A 10,251-nucleotide genomic window follows, 5' to 3' on the forward strand; every position below is an offset into this window, starting at 1 on the left:
GATTAGCGATGATACAAGTGTAAAAGAGTGCTCTTAAAACTCCAGTTCACATGTACATGTCTACCTTCAATGTGACTTTTCTCATTTGTAAGCACCCAATGGGGCTGTGTTGGGTAACGCCTTAACTGCCTGGAGTGTGTGCACCATTAATGCCAAGTACCATTCAGTCGAGTAGCATTTCAGATTGCTTGATGCATTCACCTGAAGATGTGTTCATGTCACTTGATGAGGAGTACAGTATCTCTCCATCTTGAGGCTTGGCATTTTCTCTTGATTTGCTTTGCCGGTGCCTGAAATTGATTACCTCAGCTAAACCCACATATGTCACAGTACATAATGTGCAAGGCTTTGAACTCCTTTGATCTGAGATTATGTTTTACATCAACCAATATAACACGGAACTGCTTTGTTTATGCTGAACAAATACAAAAACATAGGGATGAGCCCAGAGAGCATATCCAGATCATAGTGAAAACTACTAACAGGGGAGCTAGAATGATAACAGGTATTTGCTAAGGAATACAAGTGGGGAGGAGATACCTAGAGTTGGGGTTACAAGGCTCTGGGAAATCAGGGCCCTCACAAAACATTGGAAAAACAGCAGCAATTTTCAGGCTTTGCTTTTGTTTTGTATTTTGCATTGCAACTGATTTCTTCTGCGTGTGACCTACAGAAAATGAATTGACTTGACATCTGCTTAATCAGATTGCATTAAGTAGATGTATTTGACTTTAAGCCAATTTACCCATTCCGTGGGAGCTCTAAATATCTGAAAACTTATGGGCACTCTGAGATGTTCTTATAAAAGGTAGAAACCCCACCACACAGTTGAACAGTTGTAAAAGTTAGAACCAAGAGTCGGTGTTTTGGAGCCTGAGGGATACTGTTAAGGTAGCCCTGGAGCCTGCATGGCTGCTGTCCCTGTAGCCAGGCAATCCCCGATCCTAAATCTGTTATTTAACTACAGGAGGGAATGACAAGGGAAATGCTCTACAATATTTCAAAGAGCACTCTTCCACATAGGAGCTCCCTCACCTATTAAGATGATCAGGAAAGTCCCCCTGCCCCCGGTATATCATATGCTCAACAGGACTCTCCATGGAATGGAGCAGGGCCTTCTTAGTAGTGGCCCTGAGGCTTTTGAATTGTCTCCAAATTCACCTCCATAAATAATAAAGGAGCCGTGTATCTGTTCAGGCCTTTGGTAGCTAGGAGGAGAGGAGTTTGCTGTTTTTGACGTTTTAGTCAAAATGAACTGGCTTGGTTTTTCAACTTCCATTCATAAAGGTCAGCCCACAGTGCTGCCACCACATATTGACATCTTCTCGGTTGGGTAATAGCCAGAAGCACAAAACAATCACTGCAGCATTTGCTGCTTCATTTGTGGTACTGTTAGGTTAGAGCCTTCAGCCGCTTCACTGCAGTTGCTTGCCCAGTCTGAGCATAACCCATGATGCCCTCTAGAAATTAAAGATTAGCTCAGTTTCCTTTCAGGCTGCTCACTTCCAACACTGGTTTTGTTAGGAGACTGGGTTATGGCTAGTGATGAAGAAGTTTTCAGTTTTCCCATGATCTTCTAGATGCAGAACCCAATCAAGAAAATAGGAGGCCTTGTAGGGCCCAGACCTTGAGCAAGGGAACAAGTGGTTAGTATTATCAGCAAGCTTTAAGAACATGTGAAGCAGGTCTGTTTGTTGGACATGAATTTACTGGGAGTCATGTACTTTCAAAATCTGAGATAGGCGAGGATGATGGGAACACAACATTTTCAATAACAGGCTGCTCTTCTAGCTCAAAAAGGGGTGGCAAAACAGCCCCATCTGGCTCTTCCTCTGGATTGGGAGGAGTTGGAAACATAACCCCTTCTTGGTCAGGATTCTCAAAAGTGAGAGAAGGCAACAGGGGAGAATCATCTTTTTCAGCATTCTCCAAAGTAGGATAAGGCAACAGGGGAGAATCATCTTTTTCAGCATTCTCCAAAGTGGGAGAAGGCAACAGGGGAGAGTGGTCTTTTTCAGCATTCTCCAAAGTGGAAGAAGGCAAGAAGGGAGAGTCATCTTTTTCTGCATTCTCCAAAGTGATAGAAGGCAACAGGGGAGAGTCATCTTTTGGGGAGTCCGGAACAGCAAGGACTGTGACTTCTTTTTCCTGCTTGGTCTCAACATCGCCTTTAGGAAAAGAATCCTGTTTCTTCTTCCTTCTACGGCGGAAGTACCAGAAGCAGCTGCACAGAGACAGGGAATCTTTATTACCATAAGGCATGTGGCTCTTAGTAGGCACCCCTCCCATACAGCTCTGGTTGCCCAGAACCCCATGATCAAAATACAGGGAGGGACACATATAAGGAATATGGAAGCCAGATTCATAGCAAAGTGGTAACATCCCCCTTGCCCAAGAACTCTGTTGGGTTAGGGCAGGGGTAGGCAACCTAAGGCCCGTGGGCCAGATGCGGCCCAATCGCCTTCTCATGGACGGTCTGGGAATCAGCGTGTTTTTACACGAGTAGAATGTGTCCTTTTATTTTCAATGCATATCTGGGTTATTAGTGGGGCCTGCCTGGTGTTTTTATATGAGTGGAATGTGTGCTTTTATTTAAAATGCATCTCTGAGTTATTTGTGGGGCATAGGAATTCATTCATTATTATTTTTTTCAAAATATAGTCCGGCCAACCACATGGTCTGAGGGACGGTGATCCGGCCCATGGCTGAAAAAGGTTGCTGACCCCTGGGTTAGGGTATGCTGGTTGGGGTATCTTGGCCAGGATCAGGTGGTGGTTACTGAAAAGTGATAATAATCAAATTGTAGAAGGCATGTGGGGAAACCATGCAAGGGAGCTGTATTCAGAGGAAGGGCAAAGGTGGAATGAAAGCAATACCTGTTTGGTGCACTCTAGTCCCAGAAGCCAGGGAAAAATAATAATAATAATAATAATAATAATAATAATAATAATAATAATGTATTATTTTTACCCCGCCCATCTAGCTGGGTTTCCCCAGCCACTCTGGGCGGCTTCCAACAAAACACTAAAATACAATAACCAATTAAATATTAAAAGCTTCCCTAAACAGGGCTTCAGATGTCTTCTAAAAGTTTGGTAGTTGCACTGCACTGGTGGTGCAGATATATGATCCCGTAGTGGAGGCATTCCCTGGGCACCCCCACCCCCAATTATCTGTGATAACTGGTTGCACAGCCACTGTCATTTCTCAGGATCTCTTGGGACCCTGCCCTCACTTAATGACCAGCCACACATCTCTTTGGCCCACCAAATTTTACAGAAGTGGGCTTAGACAGGAAAGAAGAAAACCCAGAACTCACAGCACAATGATACAGAGGCAAGTAAGCAGCAGGACGAGAAAGATCACCAACAGAGCAGGAAATCCATGTGTTGGAGGGACTGCGTGGAAAGAGACACAGATCACTCAAGAGTGCCAGTTCTCCTCAGCACCCAGAGCCAAGCTGCCTATCCAGCAGTAGCACCTGCCTCTATTAAGTTAAACAGCAGGTGAGCTTAAGTATCACAGTGGAAAGAAAGGCCAAAGGGAAATAGGCAGCCAGTATAAGCAAACACTGTTTGGACCAAATTCACACATGCACAGAACTGTTCCCTCACTAGATGCTCATATATATGGTTGCAGTCAAGGAGCTCTGTTTCTTAGGTACCTAAGAACACAAGAAAAGCCTTGCTAGATCAGGCCAAAGGACCACCTCCTTCAGCATCTTGTTCTCACTGAGGTCTGCAGGAAGCCTGCAAGCAGGACATGAGTGCAACAGTAATAACTTGTAATTCTGAGTAACTTCAGAGGCACACTGCCGCCAATAGTGGAGGTGGAACATAGCCATCTGAAGTTAAATCTGTCTTTGGATTTAACATACAGGTTTGAGGGAGCATTAAGTATACAGAGCATCACCTTAGGGAAGAGGGATAATTAACACGATCACAGGAGGTGAAATTTAACTCTCCTGTTGTGAGTCTTGTGGTAAGAATTTACTTCTACATCACTCTGTCTGTTACCAAGATGAGGGGCCACCTTTTAAATAAAATACAGAACCAAGGAAACTAATTCAAGTCCAGCATCCAGGACTGAAGTAAATCCTCCTCTGGAGCTAGTATTTCTATTGGGAAGAAATTCCCCATTGCAGCAAATCTTCCCAACTTCAGAGGAGGGATTTTTCTCAGGACTGTGGCAAGGAAAGAGTTAAAATCCCCTCCCCCTTCACCCCCTACAATCATGATACTTCTCAGCCCCAGCCACACAGTTGATGCTATGTTGTGTCTAGCTTGACTCTCAGTATGCTAAGTCCAAGAAACAGTGCTGGAAAATCCAGAGAGGTCTCTCAGGAAGCCCTTCCTCATGTCACCCACCTGATACATACCTTCTGGGCTCATGCATTCCGCAGCTGTTCTGGCAGCAGGGTGCAAGGTTGACCCGTTGTGGTAGCACTGAATGCACACAGTTGTCCCATAGCGCAGGCTATATGTTCCGTATGGGCAGGGAACGCAATTTCCAGATGCAGCCACACTATATGTTCCAGGAGGGCACGCAGCTGTCAAGCAAAATGGCAGATAAAGGCATGGAGGGGGGAGCGAAAGGAGCAGAGCCTGAAATACAGACAGCACACAGGTTTCATTCCTCCATCAGCTAAGCTGGAGGGGTGGGGAGGAATTAGGGAGAGAGGGATTTCAAGCTGGCCGCATACCGTGTGAGCCCTACCCAAGGGGCATCCTTTTTCAATCATCCTCCTCAAAGGAGTTGTGGAGAGGGTGTCTCTTCCTGGAATCAAGGGAGTCATGCTTAGCGCAATGTGCTAAACAGGTGGACAAAATAGCTCTGACTGAATGGAATTAAAGATCGGATCCAAGGGCTGTGTACACACCATGCATTTAAAGCATGTGACTTCCCCCCCCCCAAAAAAAATTGGGAACTGTAGTTTATTAAGGGTGCTGAGAAATATAGCTCCACGAGGGGTGAAAACTAAAGTGTACACAGCCCAAGGGCACCTGGCAGAGCTACAGTGAAACTCTAGAACAGTCTTTCCCAACCTTGGGTCTCCAGCTGTTTTCAGACGACAGTTCCCATCATCCCTGACCAGTGGTCTTGCTAGCTAGGGATGATGGGAGTTGTAGTCCAAAAACAGCTGGAGACCCAAGGTTGGGAAACACTGCTCTAGAGGAAGGGAAGGTAGAGAGAAGAGAGCCATTACAAACCCAGTGCTCTCCAGATGTTTTGGGGCTGGTGGGAGTTGTGTTCCAAAACATCTGGAAGGCACTGGGTTTGCAAAGGCTGGGGTGACAGCTAAGAACAAATGTGGCGAGAGGCTTCCCAGTGACGTGAACAAACACTGCAGCCTATGGGACCAGAGGCAGCGTCTGAGGAGGGATGAGGCAGCAGCTCATGGATCACCTGCTCCACTCACTACAGCAGTCGGGACAGCGTGCCTGTAGCTCCGAGGTCTGTCCATAACCTTCCAGGCATGTTCCACCCTCCAGGAAGTTGACAAAGGTGTTGACGAAGGAGGTGCGGGAGGTGGGCACCTCTCCCAAGGGGAAACGTTTGTTGTTCTCCATGAATATGGTTATTGCTTCCTCGGCCTGTAGGGAGATGCATAGGGTGGTTCAAGAGTGGGGGAAGGAAGACTGGGAGGTCTGCTTTTTGTTATTGATCTGTTTTTCTGAAAAAGGAAGGTAAACAGGATTGCAGGGAAAACTGAGAAGGATAAGAATCTGATGACAGGGTCATCACAAGAGTGAGTGAACAAAATGTGGCAATTCCATAGTAAATGCCTAGAATGCAAGCATCCATCCTTTCTTTGAAATATGCATAACCATGGGGTTCTTGCTTTTATTGCCTCAAAGTAAATAGCCCCAGCGATTCCATGTGCAGCAATGCACATTAGCCTTGTTCCAGAACGTATGTAGGTACAAAACCCCAGCAAACTTATTTCCTGGTAGGGGAGAGATGAAGTTTGGTGACGTACCTGCTGCAGATTGCTCAAGACAGCTCCATTATAACAATCAAATTCCAGTGCATCAGCCTTGGGGGAGCAGAACTTATCCCAGCCCTTCCCAAAAGGAGATACTAGAAAACAATGACAAATATGTTACGGTCCCTTTGCCGATAGGCTCGCTCTTCCATCAGTGCACACAGAGTCCAAACCCTCATTCCAGGATATGGCAAAATAGATCCAATATAATGCTTGCCTGAATGCAGTTAAGTAAATTATGTTAATTCAACTTAGCGCAACCCTCCAGATCATGATACATATCCATTGCCACCCTTGCTGCTTAAGAAATGTTCCTCCGGCAATCCAAGGGAATGTACCTTTACCCAAAATCTGTCTGTTCTCAGCAAAGACACACACTGAGGCTACACTTACTTCTGGTGTTTTCAGTAGGCAGTCCTAGCTGGTGAAATCCTGCCTTTCTGCACGAGCCTCTCCTGCTCCAAACTTCACTTCCTCCCCAAACTGTGACTGAACCCAGCCAACCTGAGTTCCTCTGCCATCCTCTAGAAACACCCTGAATTTCTTGGCTCTGACCTTCAAGCTCTACCTGGAAGTTGAACTCATCCAAGGGTTTCTCCATGGTGGGGAAGCAGCTGATGGCGCCAAGCAGAAGTTCACAGTGGAGGTGGTGCACCACCTCGCTCAGGTGCTCTCGCAGGGTCTTCAGGAACCCATGCGTCAATTCCTCATCGCAAGAGTTGCACTGAAAAAGGAGTAGGACGTGCAGCTCTGCACGTATGTGGTAGCCTGGGGAAAGAGGCAGAGGAAGGGGAATCTGGAAGGCAACTTCTCCTACAAAAACAGGAGCTCAAAAGACAGCAAAAGTCACATCTTCCACATCATGTCCACTATGAAGAAGTTCAAGAAGACGGAAAGAAATTGTAAACACCTAAGAAAGACTGTGGATCCTCAGGAGAACAGAGAGAAACTACCTATGTTTGGCCACAGTGTCTGGCCACAGGCCAAAACTTCTCCCACATTTCTCCCAATATATGTCCGTCCATCCCCCACCACTAGCTTCCTCCTGGTTCCAGCCAATCACCCATCTAGTCAAATAGTTCAGTCCCCTTTGTTTCACTATCCTTCAAGACATCTGGAATCCACTCACCCACCACTGTGTGATAGAAAGTTTTAGTATGGAGCTGGCCATCCGTGGTGTAGGAGACTGTGCAGACATACAGTCCACTGTCATCAGTATGAAAATCATGCAGAGTCAGGGAAGCATCACCACTGAGGGGATGGGTTCCTGAAAGTAGAGGGCAGAATCAGCCTAAGAAGAACAATGTTCTGTTACAACCAGCTTAGGCACCAATACTGAGGTCAAGAGAAACCCCCGGTCCTTTAATACTTCTATAGCTTCATGTGGCTCTTGGCTCATTGGTACATGGATGCATCGAGAGAGTCTAATTATTTTCTGCTGCCCTTATGCCATGAATGCCCATACAAAATACCTTTCTTGAATCCCGACATTCTACACCATATTTTCTTATTATAGGAACCATGCACTGGGTAGCTGAGATTGGCAGGTACAGTTAGTCAATATTTTGTGACATGCTGATACTATTTTACAACCAAGTTTTGGGTTTGGAAAAGCAAGTTGTCTCGCAGCTTGCTTCAGTTATAACTTTTAAGTAACAGGAACCTTTAAAAGCTGAGCTCTGAGTCTATTTCACTTCCAGTAGTTCTGATGTTTTTGCCAATATGCCTGTTGTGAAGAATAATCTGTTGAGCTCTCCAGACTTTAATTTGGGCAGGCAATTTCAGGCCAACTTGGTTTCACATCTGGGAAGCTTAACAGATGCATCAATGTGTTTGCGAGTTACCTTTTCATGCATCTTCAGGCCTCACCCCAAGCAGTGATTGAACTGGTATAAGAAGTAAAGATGGGCTCCTTAATGAAATCCACAGGGCCCAATACCCACTCACTCCAATTTTAGCCACATAATGGCCTCTCTGTAGCATTAGGAGGAAGAGTGACATAACATTGGCTCTTGCCCAAGGCACAAGGACACAGAGGGCATAGGCAAGCCTAAACTTATTCTCAACATAAAATGCTTGGGAAATATTATCTTGGGTGCTAAAGTTCAAATCAGTCTGAGGAGCAAAAAAATCTCTGTTGCTGATCATTCTAGAAAAAACATTGGCAGCCCTGGGACACCAACAGGTGCCTTTTCCCAAGTAATCCAAACTCTTCTTTCCCTCACACATCTGTCCCTGACATCTACTGAAAGATCCTAGAGTCCCAAGCAATAAGGCCTAACCTTCATTTTCCAGGCTCCAGTTGTAGGTGGGATTCATACCAATCACAACATCCATCTCTGAAGACTTGCAGGGGATAGTAAATTCCTTGGCACCAATGTGGACAAAGATGGTGTCTGAAAAAATAGGCAGGTATTGTGGTTAGCATGTCTGACTAGAACCAGGAAGACCCGGGTTCAAATCCTCCCTTGGCCATGAAGCTCCCTAGATGACCTTGAGCCAGCCACTACCTCTCAGCCTAATCTAGCTCATAGGGTTGCTGTGAAGATAAATGGAAGGTGGAAGAGCTGTGTACTCTGGCTTGGGCTTTCTGGAGGAAAGACAGGGTTCAAATTTAGTAAAAAATGAATAAATCAGAAGAATCAATTTGGCATTGGTGACAGGGCAATGGGAAAACAAGGTTCTTGGTTGGGCTTTGTGTTAATGGGCACAAATCATCTAATGATCATCTATCGCTTGGCTAGCTCAGGTGGCCAGATTGAAGTGCCAAGGCCATGGATTCAAGGCACAGATCAGATGGCCACTGAAGATGGATGAAACGAGGCTGCAGTGATGATGTCCCCATTTATTGCTTGTTTATTTTACTTAGTGCAGTGTCAGCTAAATGGAACTGATCTTCATTACAGTCTCACCCAGCTCTCCAGCTGTCTTTCTAACACGTGCCAGTCCTGCAGGAGTTCCATTGTCAGACAAGTCAAGGTGAAGTCCACAGCCTGAAAAGGAGCAAAGACCTCCTTCTGTAAAGTATCATACTGTAAAGTATCATTACAGACTTAACTGCTGTATCTGTGTATTCATAAAGCAATGGTTCCCAGCTTCATGGTACATTGTGCAGTCTGAAACTCACCCCGGAGCTCCCATGTTTTGACCAGGGAGAGTCGGAGGTTAAATTGGGATATACTGGCAAATCCCCAGATGACACAGTATTTCCACAGCAGCAAGTAAAACTGATATATATCTGCCATTGCTGACTTTGTAGAAACCACTTATTTCTCAGCCTCAGTGTTCCTCACCTGGAAGGTAGGCAGCAATCTTAACACCATACCCAAAAGGAAGCCCTATTAAATTCAACAGGACTTCCTTCTGAGTACACATGGGATTGCATTATTGGCTGCCACTGGCCAGTTTTAGAGTTCTGTGTTAAAATCCCTAAACTGCAGTAACTCAGATGTTGAATTATTTATTATATATTTATTTTTTTGATGTAGTTATTGTTACAATACATTTTCATTTGTGTATGTAGTTTATTCCAGTGTATGGTTTGTGGGGTGGAACAGGTAATTCTTCCTGCTGAACCCCCCTTTTCCATGGGGTGCCAATCCTGTTCCCACCGCCACCTTTGTACAATGTGGCTCTGTACTGTCCACCCACCCCAGCCAGGATCTTGCTCCTGACACCATCTGGTAGACCTCAGGATGACAGCAATATACAAAGCCGGTTTCAAAAGTCTCAAATTGAACTTCACTCCAACTCTCTCTAGCTCCATGCAAGGAGCCATTTCGGTCCAGAATATTGTGTTTTTGAGCTGCATGCGAGGCGATTCCATCCGTTTTTGTGGACAGATTCGAATGTTAATTGAATTAATAAACTCGTATAACAGGCAGGCGTTTAGGAGACCGTGCCCTTGGCTCTTTCCACAAGCAACTGCAGCTCTGATGTGCTACCACCACATCCTCGAGGAGACACCCGGCTGCAGCCGAGCCCCTCGATAGCACCCTTCTCCGTACCGGGCCCATCGCACAGCAATAGGACTAGGATCCCCAAAGCGACGCCAGCCGACCAGCAAGACATGTAGCCAGACTTAAGGGCGATCTGTCCCATTCTAGAGCCCCCCGTGAGAACGGAGAGGTCTCCGGAATCCCTGCAAGAGCCATGCGGTTGCTACGCAACCTAGAGCTCCTTCGTGACGTCGAGGCGTTCTAGAACCCATCTCCGCCACCGTCCCAGCGGAAGACGCCGCTAAGGTTGCTTACGCCTCTGATTAT

The 10,251-nt window shown here is 45.9% G+C and overlaps 1 protein-coding gene across 3 annotated transcripts; it reads right to left on the bottom strand.

The window, feature by feature from the left end:
• Nucleotides 1-1,688: 1,688 nt before the first annotated feature.
• Nucleotides 1,689-10,189, bottom strand: LOC310679880 (uncharacterized protein). Of its 3 annotated transcripts, XM_083445775.1 has the most exons (10): nucleotides 9,994-10,189; nucleotides 8,899-8,979; nucleotides 8,269-8,382; nucleotides 7,116-7,253; nucleotides 6,542-6,754; nucleotides 5,981-6,081; nucleotides 5,420-5,594; nucleotides 4,379-4,549; nucleotides 3,320-3,398; nucleotides 1,689-2,224 (listed from the first exon to the last, which is right to left on the bottom strand). In XM_083445775.1, the coding sequence occupies exons 1-10, from the start codon at nucleotides 10,085-10,087 to the stop codon at nucleotides 1,717-1,719; spliced, it is 1,674 nt and encodes a 557-aa protein (XP_083301901.1). In that variant the 5' UTR covers nucleotides 10,088-10,189; the 3' UTR covers nucleotides 1,689-1,716. The 3 variants fall into 3 exon arrangements, with proteins under 3 accessions (XP_083301901.1, XP_083301902.1, XP_083301903.1); XM_083445776.1 differs by lacking the exon at nucleotides 7,116-7,253; XM_083445777.1 differs by lacking the exon at nucleotides 3,320-3,398.
• Between the last annotated feature and the right edge of the window lie 62 nt (nucleotides 10,190-10,251).

Source organism: Podarcis tiliguerta (assembly GCF_965153285.1).
Source record: "Podarcis tiliguerta genome assembly, chromosome: 6".
NCBI lineage: Eukaryota > Metazoa > Chordata > Lepidosauria > Squamata > Lacertidae > Podarcis > Podarcis tiliguerta.